Here is a 23,300-nt window from a genome sequence, read left to right on the forward strand (position 1 = left end):
GTTTTCAAGTGGTCCGGGGGGGGGCGGCGTAGTTTCGGAATCATTGGTCTGTTTGACCCCCATTCCTACCCTGCCCCAGGTGAGACATTGGCAGGCAACTGTTGCAAGTGTCAGCTAAAACTACATTATTATTATTATTATTATTATTATTATTACTACTACTACTACTTGTTTTGCTTGTTCAGTCCCATACTTAACACTGTCCAGTAGACATGGACCAGGTCGGACATGGAAACAGTCAGATTGAGAGGAGGGCTCTGGCATTTTAGAGGCAGCAATCTACCGGTATTTTCTAACTTTCGTGCCCTTTGAAGTGCTCTGAGTCTACGACAAGCACCGCTGTGGTTCTCTGTGCCGGATTGAGGCAAAGCCGATAAAAGCCTTAGAGCAGCTTGGTTAGGGCTTGAAGCATCTGGGGTCAGGATGCTGATGTGCAGGTGGGAGCTTGCTTGTACCAGTTTCTTGGAAATAGCAAGGTAGCCGTAGGTCCAGCATATGAAAAGGCCATGCAACATTAGCTCTCTCGCGCATCCAGTGCAAAGTTACCGTGACTTCCTTGGACACGGTTGCCCTGCTTTCTAGAGAGCTGTTTCTGAAAGCTGTTTAGGGGGAGAGTGGAAGCCACAAAGAGTACTGGGTACTATTAAATCCTAGTGCAAGGCACATAAGAGATGCATGGGTAGTTCCTCGATCCAAAAGAATAATAAAAATACAGAGTAATACTGGTAGAGGGTATATAGAGCTTTTTTGGAAGAGTGTTTGATTCCAGGTGTAGCTCTATTTTAAAGAAATAACAAATCAATAGAGCCACCTCGGTTTCAGAAGTTCCACACCGTTATGAAATTACTGGTGCTTGGAGCATGTTTTTAGTCCTCGCGGTTGCAAAGAGACGTTTGGAAACACGTTGGCAGAAGATTGTAGAGGGGGGAGGCTACACAAGGTTGTCAAAAGTCAGTGGGTAGTATTTAAGCTCCCCCTTCCTGCTCCATAACTGGCTATATCAGTGGTTCTCAAAGAGTGTGGCAGGAGAGGATGGCAAGTGTCGTGGGGAAACCCAAGGACAATCAAAGAAACATTTAAACATTTCAGTGTTGTATAGTATAGTACAGTAAAGTAAAGTAAAGTATAATATCGAAATAATATTTTTTATTTGAAGAATATAGATAGATATCTTTTCCAAATGAGAGCAGGAGCCTCAAGTGATACTAATGACATTCCTAGTTGTGTTTTCCAGTGTATTTCTTATTTTCAAAAATTTGGCATGGGCACAAGCAAATTTTTGTTCTTAAAGTGTGGCCCAGAGAAAAAACTTTGAGACCCTCTGGGCTGCATCCCAATTCCCAGCTTCTGTCTTTGTGCCTTTCTGCCTCACATGCCTGTACCCTAGCCAACTCCTGTACCATTTTTCTTTTAAGTTGAAAGAGATCTGGTACTGAAAATTTGAATCATGAAAGCAAAACAAAGTAAGACAAATCCACCCGTCCTTTGGCCAGAGGAAATGAGTTACTGATCTAGTTCCACCTCTGCCTTCCCCTGGCTGTAGACTATTTCTGCTCTGTAAAAGGCAGCAGGTGGGACATAGATTGTGCTGCTGTTTCCAGTTTATCCTCCCCTCCCTGCTTCCCCAAACACACTACATTGCTCTGCTGCTCACTCAACTGATTGCTTTCCTGTCTTACAGGTCTTGGCAGCACTATGCAGCCAGGTACGGAGAGGACTCGGATACGGCCCAAGAAGCCAGACAAGGCCCTGTATGTCCCCAGAGCTCTACGCGAGACGGCCGGCTCAAAAACTAGCACCTCATTGGCCACCAGACACGTGAGGGAGGGGAGCCCCTCCTACTTCTCAGGGAACGAGATCACCAAAGGATGTGAGGGAAGGCTGAGTCCCAGAGCTGGGAGAGGCCTGTTTCACGAGGACCGGGATGGAGTGGATGTGCCCAGAGAACCAAGAGGAACCTCATCCCAAGGCAGGAGCTATAGCAATGCCTTCTGCACAAGGCCAAAGCCTCAGAAAAAGTCTCGGCAGAAGGCTGAGTCACACAGACTGCCCGCTTCCTCCAGCTTCCTAGCCACAACTCCCTCTGCACTGCCCAACCGTCACGCAGAGGCGCCTCCAGAGTCCTGCACTGCCCTCTCTCATACTAATCTATTGTGGAGGATGGCCGAGCTCCAGCTTCAGCCAAGGCATAGCGAGGTAGACTGCTCTTGGGAGCAGCAGCATGTGTTTCCGTCAGCAGAGCAGGACGCTTTCTCTTTGCAAAGGACTCCCCGCACTGGCGTGAGCAAGCAGGCAGGAACACTCCTCACAGACCAGGTAGGGCTGAGTGAAGGGAGTGTGCAGACATCCAGCAGTGAGAGGCTCTCGGATGAGGGAGAGGTGGGTGACGGTGGCCTGTTGGCCAGCAGGGAAAGCACAATGGCACCCACAAGCCAAGGTTACTCAGAACCAGCTGGAGTAAGTGAGGGCAATGCGTCTGAAAGTTCAGCTGAGGGGATTCCAGGTGGCCCAGGGGCACACGAGGATTGCCTCTTGGCATGTGCAGGCGAGGGAGTGTCTGATCCAACAGATGCAGGCAAGGGAAACATGTTGGTTTGCCCTGAGACAGTTGAGCCTGGTAGGTGTGAAGGCACCGATAAGAGCAACTCCAATCAGACAGAGATGAGTGACAGTAGCATGTTGGACTATGCGGCCAATAAAGTTCCAGATCAGACAGAACCAAAGGAAGGCAGTGGCGTCAAAGACACAAATGGGAGTGTCGCTGCTCAGGCAGAAGCCAATGAGCAGAGCACACTAGAGCATGGCGAGGAGAATGAGAGTATCCTGTCCAGTTATGCAGTTGAACACATGTCTGATCAGATTGGAGTGAGCTTTGATAACGTGTCTGGAAACAGGGATGAGATCCCTTTAATTGAGGCAGGTGGTTCAGGGGTGGCTGCAGGCTGTAACTGTTCAGATAGTGACTATGGGACATGGGATTGTCACCCCAATTGTGTCTTGGAGGATGAAGTGGGGCAAGGGTGTGGCAGGGAACACGAGGAGGGAGGCAGCATTTCCCATCACACCTGTCAGTGCAAAGGCGATGTCTCTGGGGCTGAGGTTGCACCGGCAACAGGAGAAGCCACGTTGGTAATGGGAGAGCAAATTGCTGAAGGAAGGGAAGCTGCTGGCCAGTTACTGGGATGTGCCTCAAAGAAGGTGGCGTGCAGTGCAGAGCGAGTCATGGAGGGAGCAAGAGCTCTCTCAGGGGATGCCTCAGTGCACAAGCCAAGCCATGGGGATGTGGGCATGAGGTGGTGGCATCCGCCTGAAGCCAAGGCAGGCGAAGAAGCTGGATGGAGTGAGGAGCCTGCTGGAACCAGCACTGATCCGACAACCAGCAATGAGGATGACGGTGTGGCAGATGAGAGCTGGGATGCTCTGTTTAATGACGATGGTGACTGTCTGGATCCGCATTTACTGGCGGGGGTGAGTACTCTCTGTGGAGCTGGGTGTCATGCGACATGGTGGCGGGAGATATTTGCATGTCGGGGAGCACATGACACAGCCGGTTTACGGAGAATGCATTTTTAGTTTTGAGGTCCTGCATGGCTGGCTGAGCTGGTGTGTCTGCAATGCCTTTATTCTGTAGCTGTGCTTTATTTCTCGCCTTCTCTTTCTCTCTTTCAATCTCAATATTTATCCGAGGCCCTTTCCCGGAAGATCATACCATAAGCAAGAGATTTAAAATTTTCTGTTGGAAAATCCAAACCTCTATTCTTGGAGTAAATTGATTTTTACACACACACACACACACACACCAGTTTAAATCTGTCGGTTGTCCTGATTTCAGTTTTTAGATTCCATCTATTGCAAGATTTCCATTCGTTTGGAGGGAGAGGATGGAGAGGCCACATTGGGTCTCTGTATGTACAGGGACAGGAAACTGGTGATCAGCAGATACAGAGAGCCCAAGTTCTACTCTGTTTTTTGATCATTTAGTACAGATCGCCTGCACACTTTGAAGCTTTTCACCATAGGCATGGGAGCTACAAAGTTGCTTCTTTATGAAGTCATGATAAAGGGTTAAGAGGGTTTGGGGGAAGGCTTTTGCAGAGTTATGCATGATGATGACACTTTCTGGGTTGAGCCGATTTCTGTCCCCTTCGATAATTGTGGGGAGATGGTCGCATGTATTCTGTCATGAGGCCAGAGGAGGACTCAAAAGAAACACCGCGAACGGCCTAGTAGTCCGTGGAAGTCTCCAACAGAAGCGGTGCTTGAGAAATCATTAAACAAGAGGAGCACAGCGATTGGCTTGAGAACTGCCTAACACCTTGAACTCCGCAATGCTTGCCAAACTCTCTTGGCTGACTGGATATATAATAAAATGCGTAAAATAAGGCAGGCGGAAGTTCCTCTGCGCGGCGGCTGCGTTGCTGTGGAGCAGAGCCTTTATGATGACCACGAGGCGTGCAGAGACGTACCGTGAAGCTTCATGGAAATGGCAGGTTTTTAATTGGCTCCGGCTTGTTAGCACATCGCCCTGCAAGAATAGCGCGAAATGTGTTGCGATGAGTGGCTCAGCACGGGGAGCGTGCAGCCTTGCCTTCCGTTTACGAGGAAAGCACTGTGTCGGCTGGATGGCTGAGAGCCCCTTATTAAAGCTTAAATCAATACCATAAACCCTGTACTTTTGGAGTGACACAATGGTACCTAAAGTAACAAAGTGTCCTAATATTGCTGCGATGTGCATTCAGGCCTGCTTAGGAGCTGGGGGCTGATCTGAATGGATTCGGCTTGCTAATAGCTCCGGCGAACCATTGAAATTAACTAAGCAGGCTCATTACCAAGGGTTAGCTCATAAACCATCCTAAACTCCTGGTAATGGAAGCTGTTAAAACTCCATGGGGGCAGCTTTTACAGGAAGTAGCTTTGGGTTCACTGCTGCTTATTCCAGTCAGTTAACGGCACGGAAATTAAATCTCATTTTCTGGCAGGTGACCGGCCAGTTGAAAGTGAGGCCGGATCATGCGATCGGCGCACAGGCCACCCCTTGCACCTCTGTGCAGAAGTGCCAGCACATCAAGCAGAACCTGTCTTCATAGGTGCCGAAGGGGTAGCAGGAACAGAATTGCCTCCAAACTGATTTTGCTGCACATGTGTGGCTCAATCTCCGTATGGTGCTGGTCTTGCATATCAAAGCGCATAGACAACCTCCACCGACTCCCGGGCTCATACAAACGAATCCCGCTGCAAAGGAAAATTTGCAGGGTTTACTGGATGTTCACATGTTTCTGCAGCTACAATGCTCGGGATACTGCTGGTTGGAAAGACACAAGGAAAGTGGGTGTTGGTGAGGAAGGAATCTAGATGATCTACTTTAGGTCTGCTTTCCTTCTTCCGTAAGGCTGGATCTGCTGCATTGATGTCCTCAAAGGGAGAGCAGTAGGGCAACAGCATGGCTGGGCTTGGACAGAAGTGGAGGGGCAACCAGGGGATGATTCCCGTGGCCAGAGAGCTTCTCCATGCTCTTGCCTCCGATCCCATAAGGCCTGACCGCATGGATGCGTGCCGAGTTGTGGGCATGACCTATTTGTAGCATTGTGAATTCTGCATTATGAAATCGCTTTGCTTTGTTTAAACAAACTCTGCGCCTGCTTTCATCAGAGAGCTGATACCAGTAAACTGCCTGCATTAGAAAGCACTAATTTTAGAAAAGTCAGGGATAATTTCCTTTCAATTATCTCACAAGTAACCACTTGGAGGAAGGTGTAGACTGCAGAGTTGAGAGAATGAAGGTGAGTTCTCGGGAGTCGATACTCTGGGGAAAGGCTCAGTGTTGCATTAGGGCAGACTAAGGGGAAGTCCACATGACTTAGGCTCTTTAGGGTGGGGTGAGGGGGTCTTAATGTGGTTTACATATTTCTTAAACGCAATTGCAGCAGCTGCATCTTTTGTAACAGTGCCACGCTCGGAGAACCCCAGAAATTCCATTTGCCACAGTGAGGAATGAACTTGAGCAACTGGCCTTTAGCCATTTTTTTGAAAAAAACGGAGACGCAATTTTGTTTTGTTCTTGCGGGCAGAAAAAAAAATGTAGACGGTGTGGTGATGCAGAATATCATGTAATAAAGGCATTGTGGAGGCATTGATTTCTCCAACCTGACATCCTTCAGATGCTAAGAACTACAACTCCCATAAGTCTCAGCCAGCGCAAGCCTACTGGCTGGTGGAAGCTGTAGTTCAAAACCTTTGTGGAGCGCCAGGCTGTGTCCATACTGCAGTTCGTTTCAGCATTCTCTCTTTTCACTGTACCAGAACAAACCTTTGACTCTTTCCCCCCCACCCTTTATAAACCGCTTCGAGGGTCTTCTTATAATGAAGCAGTATGTGCGTTTTGTTAAATAAAATATGAATAAATGTGTGTTCACTGAGAGCAGGGCTACTAAACACAATGGATATGCTCTGCCTCCACAGTCAGAGGCAATAACGCTTCAGAATAAACTGCAGGAGGGGAGAGTGTTCTTGTGCTTGGGTTTCCCACGGGCATCTGGTTGGCAACTGGGAGAACAGGATGCTGGACTAGATGGGCCATTGGCCTGATCCAGGAGGCTCTTTTATGTTCTTAAGTGTATTCATTTCCCTCCTAGAATTGTAGTTTGGGCTTTTCATATTTATCTTAATGAACCCTGGGCTTGTCGTATTTATCTTAATGAGCACTGAACTATGTGTGATGGCACAAATACACCTACATATATTTTTCACCCAATCCATTTATCAGCTTTGATTCCTCCCGGCCCTAAAAAAGCTGAGAACCTTGTGAAATAGCTGGACTCTCTAGAATCACACAGTCCTGACGCGAGATTTACTGTCTGCTAAGAAAAATGAGTCGATGTAGTTGAAGAATGCCCTGGCAAATGGGCACAGTGCTGGAAATTCACCTTGAGGAAGAAAAGAGTTCTGATAATGAAAGAGAGAAGGCGGGACGATGGCTGGGACAAGGGACAGCGTGAGACTTTTGTCGAGACCAATTACACAAAAGCTTGTATCGCTTTAATGAGGTACAAGATTTTGTGTGGATAAGACAGGACTTGGGTTGCCTACGGTGACAGATTCTGGGATGTGGTGTGAGCTGTGCTCCTCCTCGTGCGAATATCAGCAGCAGAATTTGCGAGTGATGCCGGCCAATATCTCTAATGGAGGGTCCATCCACATTAGCAATTTCTCCTGAGCGTTTAACAATATTTACTTTGGGACAGGCCCCTGCTTTGGGTCAACTTGCATCTGTCCTGCAGTAAATTGTTCCCTGGGGTGTCCTTAAAATACTGCAGGAAGATTCCGTCCTTGGTGAAAATGCTGCTCCTTTAAACTACAGTATGAATGTCCCCAGAGTCCGGGTATCAGAAGATCTCTGGGCGCTGGAGAAATGTGGCAGTGAAAATTCACAGGCAAGATTCCTGCAAAGCTCAGAGTCGGGCTTCCTTTCTGCAGCTCTAGCCTAGTGACTGTGCTGATGCAGATATGCACATATCTATATCCTCCTGCTTGTGTTTTAAGAAAAGAAGAATATGGTGAGATAAAAATGGAAGGGGGGGAGGAACAGCAGCTCTGAGAAAACAGCTCGTGACTAAATAAAGCTGTTCCTCTGCTATTGCTTTCCCTGGTGAAAAACTTACTCTAGTTTCTCGCACCAAGGTCAGTGTAACTCATTTCGTTGCATAGGAGGAGATTCGGGTGTGTGAAAGTGGGATTTAGGATGAGAGCCATCAAATCTTGGCATACACAAAAGAAGGTGCTTTGCATGTGTTGATGTTACGGCTTGTGTGTCAGTGCTGAGCTGCAAGTGAGATGTGTTTGCTTAATTCTCTGTGTAAGAGTGGAGTTGGGAGTAAATGCTTCTGTGCAGGCTTGCCTGGGGAGCAGGGTAAGGGCTTATGTTCAGGCCTTGTGCAGATGTTTGGGAGTCGCCTTCTTCTGGCACAGGCCTTGGGCATTTCCTCACTGCCTAGAAACCACTGCTGCTGGTTCCTGTTTGGGGATCTGTGAATGCAAAGCCTTTCGGCAACACCCTGTTTTCAATGACCGGGGGGGGGGGCAGTCTTGCTCTGGGGCCGGGCCCTCGATCCTCATGGCCTTGAAGTCTAGAGTGGATTCTTTTGTTTTCATTTCACAAAGTTGGAAGGGACCACCAAGAGGCTATTCGATCCATCCCTCCTGTTTCTTTTGGCCCAGTCCAACCTGTCTCCCTTCACTCAAAAGAAGAAGAAAATATTATCCTTCCCAAATCAGAACGAAAACTTTACCATGCAATGGAAAATGTGAAAATAATTTATTCTGTTGTTTTGAAGGCCATTACTTGTCTAGTTTGGGTGCCCAGCACTGACCAGCAACCCAGCTGTCCTTGCAGGCTGCACACCCGAGAGGCCAGTGCGTGTGCCGTGTGATGAGCTTTTTTCAGTCATCCATGGAAAATATGCAATAGCTGGTAATACAGTGTTTCTGTGGGGGATTACTTTTGGCTAAACTGGCCAATTCTGTTAGAGAGATTGCAACTAGCCAGCCCTGTCTGCAAAAGGGAGGAGTGTGCTAGAGCAGGCTGTCACGGGTACACATTTCTGCCTCTTGCCTTACACACTTTTATCTCTATAAGGCTCTTCCGGCCTCTGCCACTGTGCTTCACTCTCCCCCCGCTGCATGTCGACTGTCTTCTCCGTCTCAAAAGCTGAGCGAGCGAGCGAGCGAGAGTCAGCGCAGCAGCGTGGATAAATCTTTGGAGAGCGTTGAGCCGTGGCAGACAGTCTTCATTTCCTGTGTCCTCTTGCTCCTTGCTGCCTGTGCATCCGCCGGCAGCAGCTTTCCCAGCACAGGACAACATCTGAGCATTAGTGATCTCTGGGAAGGAGACTGCAAGCAGGAGGCTGGGACTGTGTTAATGCGGCACAAGGGCGCACGGTTCCTGTAAGCAACCCAAGACAGGAAGCTCTGGCATTAATGGGCTCACGTTTTCCGTGCGCGAACCATTGCAAGCATATTTGTAAGAATGCGGTGCCGTGTTCCCCGCTGCGCTGCCCCGAAACATGTGTGTGCTTTGTCTCTGCAGAGCAGGCTCACATCAGTCAAGCCTGAAGTTGTGTGCAGAGATGAGCAGGCTTTGTGGGCAGATTTGTGCATGTTGTGAGCTACTGTGCATGGATTGTCACCATCCTTGCGAGGCAGGCAGCTCCTGGCCCTCAGTGTGCCTTCTGCTACACCCAGTGGTTTGTGAAGGTCAGGGGTGCTCATACAGTGTGCTCTCCGTGGTCTCTGAAGATTTGCCATGCCACTTAATGTTATGAGAGGCTGCTCCCTCAAGCATTTCTTGGCCAGCTCCCGCTGTGACCGAGTGTAGTTCGCTTAGTTTCCTTAACGATCAAGTTAATAGCTTGGATCCTGTTAAATCCACCGAGGCACACACTCCATCCTGTCCCTCTTGCTGCAGATCCACCTCTTCCACCCTGATTCGCTGGCTCGTTCTTCCGTGCTCCACCCACCCACAAATCCACTTTCCCGAAGAAATTATCTGAATTGCTGTCTTTTATTGACCGAAGTAGCTGGAATTTATAGACTTTCCCTGTACAGCCGTGGCTTCTGTTGGTACAGGTGCTCGGGGAAGCAGACAGAGTCTGGCTGAATTATGGACTCCCTTGCCAACAGGATGTGTGCAGAGCTGTGCCGCTTAGGGACCTAGCACAAGTGCGTTTCCCTAGGAAATCACCAGCAGCTGAGCTCTGCATCCAGCTGTCAGTCTCCCAGCAGCTATGATGGTTGACTTTGGGGGTAAAGGTTTACCAAGGCACACGTATGGAGGGGAGCTGAGTGGTCAGGCTAAGCAATTCAGTGAAGGGTCGTCGTTCATTAGGTCATGATGTTGCAGACCTGGAGATATAAGATCTGCCAGCATTTTGCGATGTTCCCAGAGGCCTGAGTCTCTTTCCTCCCTGCTTTTGCAGGGGAAAGAGCCGTGTTTGCATTTTGGCTTTTGGTTCTTGCAAAGTCCTCCAAGGTGGTTTACAGCTGTTAAAATCTCGCTGCAGTTAAAACTAGTAAGCATTTAAAAAGCCAAAATAAAACATCCAGAATAGGATATACACTGAAATCCAGATGAAATAAAACCTTCTTAACTGCCCATCTAAAAGACAATGTCCTCCACCATTGGAACTGCTCGTAAACAAAGAAGTTGACCCTGAGTTTGCTTATTTTCTCATCCCTCCCAATCCATTTCCCTTTTGTGATGTGTCTTGAGTGCAGAGAAATCTTTGTTTAGCGACTTATAAGCTGTTCTGGGAGCTTTTTATAGCCAAAGAATGGGATAAAAATAAAAGCTCTAAGTAAATAAATGCACATATGTTGTCAGTGGAATACAGAACAGGGCCTCGGAAGATGACTACAACTGATGGGCAAGTTCATGTGAGAGGAGGCAGGCCTTCATATATCCTGGCCCAAAGCCATTCAGGGCTTTATTGATAATAACCAGCTCCTTGAATTGGGTCTGAAAATGAATTGAAAGCCGGTGCAATTTAAACAAGGCCAGTGTAATATGGCCAGAAAAGCAGACACCAGACATTATTCTGGCTTCAGCATTTTGCACCAGCTGTGGTTTCTGAAAAGTTTTCAAGGGCAACCTCACATCTAGAGTGTGTTAGTAATCACAGCGTAATTTGTTTCCCTTAGGAGCAGTCTGTGAGATCAGCCTGCTTCATGCTCCCACTCTCTTCTTTGATTTTGGGGTGCAGGTATGTGCACAGCATCCCGGGAGTCAGGTCCCAGCACACCTGTCTCCTCCTTGAGCCTGTCTTAAAAAGAATAAAAAATCTCTGGCTGCTGTCTCTCATTATTCTCAACTGTTACACAATTCATATATTTTTCTGGCCCAGGGTTTACTGGGGCAATAGCTACCGCAAGTAAAACATGGGCCCAGGTCTTCTCCCACCTGTGTCTGAACCCAATCATCCCTTTTATTTCTGTCCCACACTTCTTCTAGCTTCACCTGCTTAGCCATGGGGAGTGGGGGCTGCCACGCCTGCTCTGTAAGCTGGGTTTTACAGCTTCCTTGGTTTGGGTGCCACCAGCGCCCTTCCGCGGAGCGCGGTGCAGGCAGGAAGACTGCTGCTGGGGAGCTGGGCACCCACTCAAGCTTCCTCCCCTGAAAAGAACGAGGGAGCCCGGTGAAATGGTTAATGGGGAAAGTATGCAAGCAGCAGGAGGCACCTGATCAATAACTCCCAATCTCCCGTGGGCCATCAATCCTTCTCCGCAACACGAGCCCACGGCTTCATCAATCAGCCAGCGCACCCGCTCCAGGGCTGCCAGGAGGGCTCAGGGGCTGAGATGCACCACGGCGCTCAGCAGTCAGAGGCAGCGCCCGGCTGTCGTTTCAAAGGTGGTGTGGGGGGGATCAGGATGAGCTCCCTGAAATGGCATTGGGGTGGGGGGGGGGTCCACCAGTGGCCTGGGCTGCTTTGGGGGAAGGGGCAAGAGGCCAAGGGCCTTGCACTGCTGCTGCAGCTCGCCACCCCTCACTGCTTTCCTCTCTCCTCCTTCCAGCTTTCTCCCCACAGACCACACCCTGCGGGGCTACAGAAACCACGCTTTGACTACTACAACTACACCCCGGCTGACTTGAACTTGAGTGACTCTGAGCTGCCGCACATCATTGAGATCTACGACTTCCCAGCGGAGTTTCGCACCGAGGACCTGCTGCACGTCTTCTGCAGCTACCAGTGAGCCATTTGTCCCTGTTGTGTTGGACTAGAGGACCCTTGTGGCTCCTTCCAATGCTACGATTCTATGTCCCATGTCACACCTTCTCCTTGGGTGTGGATCGCCCCCAGCAGGCAGGGCTGGGGGTGATGGCCTCTTCACCTGGAGCTTTCCCTTCCATGGCCTCCTGACTTCTATGAGTCCTTAGACCTGGATCCAGATGTGCTCCCTGGCTCAGAGATGCAAAGGCCAGTCTTGTTCCAAAGATGCCCAGGCATGCTCTGGCATCACTACCCACCAGGCATCCTTCCAACCCTCCCTAGCCCTGCACCCCCTCTTGAGCTCCCCCCAGGACTGCACACAATCACTTTTTTCTTCCTCTGCACCCCCACAAGAACCCTGATATCTCCATATTTCTCTTTTCTGCTCTCCAGGAAGAAAGGCTTTGACATTAAATGGGTGGATGACACACATGCCCTGGGGATCTTCTCCAGCCCCATCACAGGTGAGGCTTGCTTTTGAGAAGGGCTTGACTGGGCAACAGGAAGCTGCTGTCTTGGTACCTGGTGGGGACGGCCTGTCGAATGCATTCACTGGGAAGGGGGTCTACTTCCCCGTATGATACCTGCTTCTCTTCTTGCAGCCCGAGATGCTCTCAGCACCAAGCACCTGATGGTGAAAACCCGTCCACTGTCCCAGGCCACGCGAGCTGCAAAGACCAAGGCCCGAGCCTTTTCTGGTGAGTCCAGAAGAGAGAGATTAAATGCCTGGCAATAGTTTGGATTTGATATACCGCTTTATCGCTACCCGAAGGAGTCTCAAAGCGGCTAACATTCTCCTTTCCCTTCCTCCCCCACAACAAACACTCTGTGAGGTGAGTGGGGCTGAGAGACTTCAAAGAAGTGTGACTAGCCCAAGGTCACCCAGCAGCTGCATGTGGAGGAGAGGAGACACAAACTCGGTTCCCCAGATTACGAGTCCACCGCTCTTAACCACTACACCACACTGGCCTGGGGTGCTGAGCATCTTCCAGCCTGTAGCTCGTAGCTGCACTATGTATTCTTACCTTGCAGAGATTATCCCAGATCATTGTAGGTAGCCATAGTTGTAGTGCTTCAAACCCACCCACCTGGACCCTCCATCTCTGCACCTCTCAGGTGCTGATGAGCACTGGTTCTTCTGCACAACTGCTTATGAAACCTGGTCCGCTGGAAGTCTCTCTCACACATGCATATTGGGCTTTTCCTGACCATTAGAGATACTCTCAGCCTCCTCTGCTATCCTCCTTTGTATGTGATAGAGGGCAGCACCCAGGCTGTGGGTGATGCTCTTCCCTGCCTTATCTGTTTTCCTTTAATATGTGCTTTTGGAAAAGGACTCAACTGCTGATGTAGTGCCTAAATACTCTCATCTTCCAGCAATGGGAGTACTGACTCTGAGCACTGAGACTGTTGTCCTCCCTCTGCCAATTCCTCTAGAATTCCTGCAGCCAGCCAAAGAGCGCCCCGAGACCTCAGCTGTTCTGGCCAGGAGACTGGTGACAGGCGCCCTGGGTGTGCGGAGCAACCAAAGCAAGGCCGAACGGGAAGCCGAACGCAGGCAGCTACAAGCAGCCCGAGGTAAGCCTAAGGATGCGGGGAAAGACGTGAGCCGACGTCGTTGTGTTGTAGAGGCAGGAAGTGTGTTGGAGACGGAGGTGGCCCAGGCTGCGGTGCTGCGGAGTGCAGGCGAGGGATGCTGGGGGAATTCTCTATGTCTCTGCCTCAGGCCTCCCTGCTCTCACTCACTACCCACGTCCCGGGAGTCTCTGGGGAGTCTGCATGGTCTGGCTCTCTGCTGCCAGGCGGGGTGACAAGTAAGCTACACCAGCCACGTGCTCGCTCGCTCTCCTTGCTGTCACACAGACAGCTCTGCCTGGCTGAGGACCTAAGGGAGTCTGTTATGCAGCCAACGTCTAGGTCACGGAAGGCACTGAGTGTGCCCAGCGGAAACATGCAGGGATACAGAAGAGGGGATCACCCTTGGTGTCAGGTTGCATTCTGGGGAAAGGGTTCCCTCTTTGCACTCAGCCCTCCACTCTCCTTCCACTTTCTGCTGCTAAGGCAGAACGGCGTTAAGGGAATCATCCTCCGCTAGTGCACAACAAAGAGGAACCAGGTTGTTTCCCCCTTTCCCCACCATTACCAGCTTTCTCCAGGGCACAGGAGACCCGTGGTCAGATGAGCTCCCACCTCAGCCATGATGCTGTCCTGGGCTTATTGTATCCATTAAGGGCCCTGTCCCTTCCCAGTGCGGTGGCAGCTGGTTCTCCGCCTGCCCTTCAGCTGCACCAGCGATGGAGCGTGCCCGCCTGGCTGGCGAGTGCGCAGCTTTGCCATACTTGCTTGGAAACCTTAATGAGATCAGTGAGGTCCTTTCAGATTCCCCATGTGTCTGTTATTTCCTGTTAGGACTGGGAGGGCTCTATTGGGTAGCAGGAGCCGGCCACTGCAGAGCAGCTTGTAGGAGCCTGAGGATGCTATGCTCCTGTCCTACAGCTGTCGATCACATCTTCAGCATCCTTTGTTAAGAAAGGAGTAGTTAGGGAGTACCTTGTCTCTCCGGGTACCAGCTCCCAACCTCCTAGTCCTCTGGACTGGGATATTTTGACATCTCCAGTCTTCGTGGGAATCCACAAAGCTCTCACTCTCCCCAGTGGTTGCCCAGACTAAAATTCACACACTTGTTGTACCTATGGGGTATGGCCCATAACCTTGATGGACCGTGTGCCAGCAGTGGAGGCAGCCTGACCCAAAAGTGGGGAGTACCACTTCTCTCTCTCTCTCTCTCTCTCTCTCTCTCTCTCTCTCTCCTTCTCTCTTTCATTCTCTCCCACTTTTCTCTCTCTGCCACTTTCTTTCCCCCTGGTCCCCCCCCCCTTGCCATCTGCTTCAGACACATGCATTGCTTGGGCTGCAGGCTACTTACCCTTGCCCTAAAATGTGGAAGGAATAAGAGATTTCAGGGAAGTGGGGTGAGACAGGGCTTCTCATTGAAGCAGGTGGAGGATGGGGGCAGAGCTGATGGATCATGACCCCTAGAGACAGTCAAAAGATTGGGCTTGAAGAGGTTGAAGAGGGAAGCTGAATAGCCCCTGATCTCAAAGAAGCACACTGTACATCCTAGAGAGGTCAGGTTAGGTTTTGCCTTTTTTAAAAAAAATCCTGCTGCTCTTTTTGAAAGAAAATGCAGTATTTTAAGCTTGCAAAGACCCTTCAGGCAGCAGTGAAAATCAGGAGAAGAGGGTGCAGGTAATTAACAATGCAAATATTTTAGTCACTGTAGGTATATGTCTTTTAACAACAAGCTTTTTGCACATTAAAAAAAAGTGTTGATAGTTGTTTGTCAGTTCAGGTGATGAATTTCCCTGTGATTTTCCTGTTTCTAATATAGCCTCTTTCCCCCCTACACCTGCTCCTCTCCAGCCCCCACCACACACACACTGCACAGCCGGGCCCCTTCCTATGGAGTTTTCTGAGGAAGCTTCTCTCATACAATGACTCTATTACCTTCTGTCATTCTTTTTGAAACTGGAGTATGAGCATGGATTACTCTGGGTCTCTCTGACATTCCCATCATAATCAGAAGCTGTTAAAAATTGTTTTTCTCCATAGCTTTCACTTTAGCATTTTGAATAGGATCTGAATCCAATAATCACTGCAGCATTTCCAGCGCTATTACCCCTGCCAATGATGGCGTGTGCCCTGTGAACACAGCATTTTGGACTAATTCCTGCAACAGATTTCTCATTGTATACACCTGATGTCCAGGTTACTGTAGCCTCGTTGAGCCCAAGCCTCCCCCTGCTCTCATATTTTTACTGTACTTTAGGCTTCTGTCGTCCTTGCAGATGTCCTCTTTGTGACCACATTAGAGTAGTGATTCTTTTTCGCCCATTTCGCTGCAAGGGACAAAAGCTGGAAGATTAGTTTACGGCTTCGGCCAGATGCTTATGAGACAGGAGGCACCAGCAGTGGCACTCCCATATACTTGGCCTCGTTCCTCAATTGCTCTCCGAAAATACTATATGGTAAAATGAGGGGGCATCGGGTCTGTGATCCTCAGGTTTGGGCACTAGGTGGTGCTCCAATCCTGATTACTGCTCCAGGATGCGGAACTGGGTGCCAGTGCCAGCTGCTGGAGGCCGGGGAAGTCATGCATAGGAATAGGTGATTTATTTTAATTGAAGCTGCCAACTCCGCAGTCTCCCTGCTCTTCTCCACTCGCTAGCCTTTCCCTCGGGTCGCCAGGCAGGCTTTCTGATCCTAGCACAGGTGAGACGCAGCCCATTGGAACATGGCATGGCACTGCCGGTAGAGGCTGGTCAAGGGGCAGGCACAGTGCGGCTGAGGTGGGAGGAAGGACACAGCGACGTGAAGCAAGGTCAGCACAGGGCACATGCTTCCTGAGTGCCAGCAGGGTAGGCAACCACAGTTTGTGGAGGAAAGTGGCTGTGCTGTGTCATGGGAGCAAAGCCTGGTGCACTGGGAGGTGATGGAGGAAGGAGTGAGAGGAAGCGCCAAGGCTGCGAAGAAGCGCCAAGGCTGCGCTCCCCTGCACCTTCCAAGTGTGGCGCTTTCCTACGCTGGCAGAGTGCATCCCACATGGCTTCACCTGCCCCTTTTCTCCTCGCAGAGCGGAAGCGCTTGGAGATGAAACAACGAGAAGATGCCTGGGAAGGACGTGAGTGAGGCCGCGCCATCTCAAGGAGGAAGGGGAGAGATGCCTTGAGACCTCACCTGAGCAGGACTGGGGCTTGGACGCAGGCGGGCAGGTTGTGCTCGGCATCCTTTGGGAAAGTTCTGCCGCTGCCTTTGGGCTGAGCAGCAAGAACATGGGCATTCCTGAGCGGCAGAAATGTGCTCAAATAAGCCCCAGCAAGCCTTACCCTGGGATGCACCTGAGACCCTGAAACAGTGGAGCTGGAGTTGGCAGTGCCTCTGCAAGAGCCGCCACTGGGCACCCGGCCCAAAGACTGGGCACTGTTCCACATGTTGTGCCATGGAAACATAACCCTCAATATCCAAATGACGTTGGCTCGGCCCTCCTTGGATGCGGTGCCTTCCTCCACTGTGGGCAGCAGGCAGACCACTGAGCCGTGTGGTGCCCTTGGGTTCTGTGGGACTGGACTGAGCTGTGGCAGCTTTTACAATGGGCCCTCTAGGATGATCAAGTGCCCACCACTGAATTTCTTATTAAAGGCTTTTTTATTAAAAAAAAAAAAATCACATGGTGCAGTGTGCAATTACACGCAGCCTCACTACTTCCAAGTTGCTCTTGGATTAACCTATGCAACCTTGTGGATTCAGCAACAGCCAGTGGTGGCAGCCAATGAGTTGCCAGCGCTGTGGCTGGACCAGACCTCCTCCCAGCTCCTCAGGATGTCCAAATGCTGACCGGAAGTCAGCACCAGATGCACAAAAAACAGCAACCGTTGTATGTTAGCAGAATCCTGATAGAGCTAAGTTCCAGTAAAGAGATGGTGTTGAGGTACTCTTTTCCCTTGTGCGTGCTGGGAAGCTGGCATGCTTACTGGAGGCCTTTGCCACCCAAGCTGTATGCAAGATCCCTGGACCTACCAGGATATTGCTGCTGCTGCTTCTGGGGTTCCCCTCCTCATGGCAGGAATGCTTTGGCAGAGGCCCCTGCAGCATGTCATTCCCACCTTGTGAATACAGGGCTTGTAATAGCTGCCGGACCAAGGTCACAGCACAAACATGCTTGCTCTGGCCAGCTTGCAGGAAAGGTTGGATTTCGCTTTACGGGCATTGACCTCCCCAGGGGCAGCAGACAAAGTCCTCTCTGTTCCAGGTAGCTTGATTACAAACGCCCGAGCTGCAGGCAGATTGGCCACTTCCTTGTAAACTGACATCGACAACACGCCCCTGCTAGGCCGTGCCGGAGATTCCTGTGGTCAGACTCTCCCAGCTGTGTTTGGGGGTCAACACCCTGGGAGCAACTTAGCTCCCTGAGTAGTGGCTGCCGCTGCCTGATTGCCCCAGAGTTCGAGACCCAAGGACAACAGCACGGCGGGAGCAGGCACGACTGCAGCCCAAATGCAGCACAACGTGTCCCAGGCCCAGCAGCGGGTAGACACTTAGGATTCACAGGCCGTAAGAATGGGAGTGGTGCTCAGGAGGACTAAATGGGAATGGGAAGGCATTGTCCTCTTGGCTGATGCTTCAAGGCAGCGATGGGGGGAGGAGCAAATATAGCCCTCCAGGACTCTCTGCTTGGCCCTTGGAACTCTTCCCAGGCCACACCCCTCCTCCACTGGCCCTGCATTGCAGCCTCCTTGAGTGTTTTTTGCCTTCCCAGCCTGTATCCTTGCACTGCCTGGATGGCAAATACAGAGAGATGAGCAAATCGGCATTTGTTGCTCCCAGGGCCATCTTAAGTGTATCCGGCGCCGTGGTGCAAAGATCTCTCCGGTGCGCCCGCCCCCCCCCCCAGTTTCCCAGAGTTGCTGACCTTTTTATGGCGCTGCCGGCAGCTTTGTGGGTCTGGAGGAGGCAGGCAGTGGCTGGAGGGCGGCTCCTCTGGCGGGAAAGAGGCAGAGGCTCCGGGCACAGCGCTGCTTCAGTGAGGCGGGCGAGGGCGGCAAGCTGATGCCAGGAGGCGCCGCGCCCAGCCTCTGCCTCTTCCCTGGCGCCCTCCGGAACTTGGTGCCTGGCATCCCGCGCCACTTGCCTCTATGGGCAAGACAGCCCTGGTTGCTCCAATCCCTTTTGCTTCTGCAACCCCCCCCCCTTTGCCTTTGGTATGTGGCCCCCAGAAGGCTGCCAAAGAGGATGTGTGGGCCCCCCAGGCTGCAAAACGTTCCCAGCCCATTTGAAAGGGTGTCTGTGGTGCCACATGGCCTGATTTCCGGTCAGGGAGGGGAAAGGGAGACTGGAGCCGCCTTGTCAGAGCCTGGGGAGACACTGTATGGGAAATACTGTCTCAGAAGCATCCAGTCCTGTTTAGTTTTGCCCGGGGTCAGGTCAAGGTAGGCCAAGACGGCTCTCAAGCTTGGAATGTGCTGGCAGGCCGAGTGTTTACTGGCCAGCCAAGCTCGCAGGCATCTCCCTGCCTGGAACAGCTCTCTCTTGTGTCTCCTCTTGGGCAGGGTGGAGTCCGGGACTCTGATGTGGGCAGCGTTCTGGAAGGGGAGGCGGATGGGTGCTCACTGCTTTTCCTGGCAGTTCCAGTAGTCTGTAACCCCCTGGTGAGGCCTGGCTTGCTCTGGCCTGCCAGCTGCTCCCCGAAAACAAGCCCCGTCTATTTGGGCCACTTAAATACTCTAAATACTGATACAGCGCAGCGGCTAAACTGTGTCCCACCCCTGTTTATAGCTTCTGGCAGCTTGCGGAGGCTGCTGACATGAAAGGCCAGCAGCCATGAGCCATCTGTGCCTTGCGAGCAACTTGAGAGGGAGTTTCCATCAGCACGAGGGCTGGAAATGTCTCTGCTCTGGCTACTCTTTCCCTCAGAAATGCTTGGCTTGTTTCTTTTGTTCCTTGATCAGGAGACTTCATGCAGTCCTAGGCATGTTGCTCAGAAGTAAAAGTTCAGTGGGACTTACTCTCTAGTCGGTGCCACCTTAATGCCACAATGCAGAGCATTCCTCATGAAGTTGTGCTAACTAACACTTAGTTAGTTAGTTAGTTAGTTAGTTAGTTAGTTAGTTAGTTAGTTAGTATACCACCCTACACCTGTAGAACTCAGGGTGGTTCACAACATAAAATTACAATATAAAAACCACAAAATACATAGTAAAAATAACAACAAACCAATAACCCCCCCCCCACAATACATTTGAAAGGGCACCAGATGTCAATCAGCCAAAGGCCTGGTTGAAGAGGAACGTTTTTGCCTGGCACCTAAAGGTGTATAATGAAGGAACCAGCCAAATCTTCCTGGGGAGACCATTCCACAAAAGGGGAGCCACTGCAGAAAAGGCCCTTACTTGTGTTGCCACCCTCTGGATCTCTCATGGAGGAGGCACATGAAGAAGGACCTCGGAGAATGGTATCAGGATCCGGGTATGTTCATATGGAGAGAGGCGGTCCTTGTGTTTCACTAGTCTGATGGACTTGACCTCAAAAGGCTACAGCACCGGGGAGTTCACTGTCTTCTCCGCTATCCATTGCTCCAGATGGTTAGTCCAGCTTCCATGAAAAGTTTTGTGTTGGGGTGGCTAACCTTACTCAGCCTAAAAATACAAATGCCCTTGCCTTGCATCCTCTGGGTCTGGCTAAACAACCTTTTACCAAAGCCCAGCTTTGGCTTCTGATTCTTGTGAAATGCCCTTCCCTCTTTGAGAGGCTCAGAAGCCCAGGCTGTGGCAGCAGCTGCTTTATTCCTCTTTGGTGCTGATAGTTGGCAACCGTGTTTTGATTCTATATCACACCTTGGGGAAGGGGAAAGAAGCGCATTAGTACACAATGGCCCATATCGTACCGAAGGATAATACACGTGGGGGTTGTTGTTGTTTTTTAAAGGCCACCATCCTCTTGTAAAATGTGCACTCTGCAAGAGGACAGCATAGCCCACTACCAGACAAGGCTTGGTAGCAGCAAACAACTGTTGGTAATGACAAGCGCTTGGAAGATCGTGGTCAAGCAAACTCTGGTTATGGCAATATAGATGGTTTTCACTTAGGTTGTAAAAAAAAAAAAAAAAAACAACCCAGCTCCCTGTGCAATGAGCCTGAAATCATTGACGTATATTGTGAATTCAAGTTCATGGTAGAGGCTGTCTTCAACAGGAAGGAATGTTTTGCCTGAACTCTGAACCCAGGTCCACTGGGACTGAGACCAAGACTTTGAAGACCGATTTAATATCCAGGGAAGAAGCTGAAGCAGCCCCAGAAGCCAGAGACCAGGTCCCCATGTGTATCTCCTGGCTTCCGAACATCAGAAATTGCCCGGAGCCTGCAATGAGTGGGTTTCAACTTGAAAGGGAATTTTAAGACAGCAGAACTGAACCATCAAGCTAGTTTAATGTTTACTTTTCACATGCCCTCTGAATTGGCTGCCTTACACTGCCAAGCTACATAGGATGCTGGAGAACTATGCTTAAATATATATAACGGTATATATTATTACTAATTAGCAACCCCATATGGTTGCTTCAGAGATGGGGGAAGTGGCAGTCTGGGAGAGTGCCTTTAATTCTTTCTGCCCTTGTTTTACCAATCTGATTTCCCCCTGCTTCCCAAACTCGCTACTATCTCTGCAACGTTACAAAGGAAAAGAAGATGACAAGTACAGCTTCAGTACCTGTCATCCCCCCCCCCACATACACACTGAGCTTATAGTAGCTTCAATGTCTGCTTTGGATTGGATCTCCCAAAGTACAGCTTTCCTGATCTTCGAAGCAGCCTTTCAAGGTTGTGAATTAGTGTATAAGACAAAAATGAAGGAGCTGAGGTGCCTCAGCTCCAGGGCCTGGCAAACGCAGCTCTCTAGGCCTCTCTACTTGGCCCTTGCACTCTTTCCAGCCCATAGACCCCACCAGCCCTGCTCTGCACCCTCTCTGGGTGCTTTTGCCAGGCTGGAATGTGTCGTTCCACCATGAGCACCTCTTGCTTGCTTGGGTGACAGTGAAGACATGCTTGTCTATGTAGAAACCTTGTGGCTGGAATGTAGCCTGCACCACAAAGCGTGTGTCTGGTCTGTGGCTACACCTGCTTTTGTCTCCAGCCCTGTCCACCATCCACACGTGGCACCAAGAAAGTTGCCTATGAGGAGATAACAGCCTGAGAATGAAGAAGGTTCCCTTGCCCTTCTTTTGAGGGAACAGATGACTGAGCTTGGAGGAGCAGAAATCTCAGATAGGGATGTCCTGGGACAGAAGAGCAGAGAGATCAGGGGCACAAGGCCATGGAGAGCAGGAGATGAAACTGGGCAGGACGCAAGTTTGCCCAGGGAAGGAAGGCAACAACACTCGCTTTGTATTGGGCTCCAAAGGAAATCAGTGGATATTGGACAGCAGTAATGCTCAGGGTGGGGAGGGAGGAACATGAAGGTGTCACACATCCTTTTAATCCCAGCATTGAAGTGAATGGACCACAGGCTAAATCGAGTCTGGTCTATTTTGAAATGAAAGCTTCCCACTTCCCTTTTCTCTCTCACTTGAAGTGCTGTGTGGAAGGTGAGCTGGCTAATCTTAGCATAGCGTAAAAAGAGGGTGGTAAACAGGTGGAAATGGTTTAATGCAAGATCAGAGAGGAGGTTGTAGTCAAAGCAAGAGCATGAGAGCTGTTGGGAACGGAGGAACCGGGCAGATCTTCAAAGCAATGTTGTGGCACTGAAAGTTCAGGAAGCAGCTAAAAACAAGGAACCCCACCCAAGTGAGGAGGGAGCAGAGGACTGGGTGCCAGCGGGTGTAGGATGCCAAAGGAAGTGTAATTCATAAGAATGTGCAAACTTTGGAAGTGGAAGAAATGGAGGAGAGGGAGGCGGCCAAATGTAAAAAGGGAGCAAGAAGGGGGGGGAACCCACTCTTCACAAAAACACCTTGGGAACTGAAAATGATGCTAAATTCCACAAAAGGGCTTTATTACATCATAAAGTCTTCCTGTTTTGAACACTCCTCCTTGCTCTCTCTGTCCCACTCCAGGAGTGATTACCTTCTGCCATCTTGCCCTCCTGGGGCTTCATACTATGAGCAGGCTCTCTTCAGAACCCATTTAATACTCTCTGCCTTTAGCCAGACATGAACAAGACTGCACAAGGTGTCCCTGGTTTCCGTTGGCTCTTCTCATCAAGCCACCGAGCAGGACGTCCAGATCTGTCAAAGCATGGAGCCCTTCCATATTATCCTAACATCTGTTGGACAAAAGGGGCACAGAAGATTTTTAAATTCCCCTGGAGTTTAACCCCAAATGTCGGCTCACACTTTGGATGCTGGCTAGAAGTGGTAGGGAGACATCCTCTACAGAGGAATGTAGCAGGTGCTGCTTAATTTTTTTTTGGGGGGGGGGGGTTGCATCTCTTTGGCTCGGCCCTTTTTATGCCTTTGCTTTTTCTGTAATTTCCTGGCTGCCATTAGTGATGGTCTAGCCAAATGCTTCAGGAGTGCCTTGGTCAAGCTGATCTCTGCTTGCCTTCCCCCTTCTGCTCCCTTCGCTCTGCTTTGGAGGTGGAACAGAGGCATATATTTGTGGAGTGGTTCTGTACCCTCCACCCTTCCTCTCTTAGGTCAAGATGCACCCTGAAATGGGTGGGGCTGACTGCCAGAAGGGCTTTGGAACACTAGCAGAGCTTCGGGTATTTATTGATTTCTTGGAGGCCAGGATTAGGAACAGGGACAGGCCCTTTTATTTGAGTTCAGTAGCAAGGTAAGGAAGGACAAGAGGTAAGAGTGAAGCTGTTGGGCTTGGTATATGGCTCCACTGCGGTGCCGGGGAATCAATAAGGCCGCAGGGTCTTGCCTTTGCTGCAGGCAGGCATAAATCATTCCCACCCATTCCTCTTCATGCCTTGACACAGGCCTGAGGGCTACCCCCCCTCCCCAACCCACAGGACCTGATGGATTGCAAGCCGCTGCTGTCC

The 23,300-nt window shown here is 50.4% G+C and overlaps 1 protein-coding gene across 3 annotated transcripts in view; it reads left to right on the forward strand.

Annotated features, from left to right (window-relative positions):
- R3HCC1L (R3H domain and coiled-coil containing 1 like) overlaps positions 1–16,977 on the forward strand; it is a 56,599-nt gene extending 39,622 nt beyond the window's left edge. For 2 of the 3 annotated variants that reach the window (XM_033149900.1, XM_033149899.1), the window contains exons 2-7: positions 1,682–3,468; positions 11,566–11,741; positions 12,156–12,226; positions 12,365–12,460; positions 13,200–13,340; positions 16,396–16,977. In XM_033149900.1, the coding sequence (XP_033005791.1) occupies positions 1,696–3,468; positions 11,566–11,741; positions 12,156–12,226; positions 12,365–12,460; positions 13,200–13,340; positions 16,396–16,451 (2,313 nt within the window). In that variant the 5' untranslated portion in view covers positions 1,682–1,695 and the 3' untranslated portion in view covers positions 16,452–16,977. The remainder of the gene's footprint in view (positions 1–1,681; positions 3,469–11,565; positions 11,742–12,155; positions 12,227–12,364; positions 12,461–13,199; positions 13,341–16,395) is intronic. The other variant, XM_033149901.1, reaches the window with a different exon arrangement.
- The last annotated feature ends 6,323 nt before the right edge of the window (positions 16,978–23,300 follow it).

This window comes from Lacerta agilis, chromosome 5 (genome assembly GCF_009819535.1).
Source record: "Lacerta agilis isolate rLacAgi1 chromosome 5, rLacAgi1.pri, whole genome shotgun sequence".
In the NCBI taxonomy this organism is placed as follows: Eukaryota; Metazoa; Chordata; class Lepidosauria; order Squamata; family Lacertidae; genus Lacerta; species Lacerta agilis.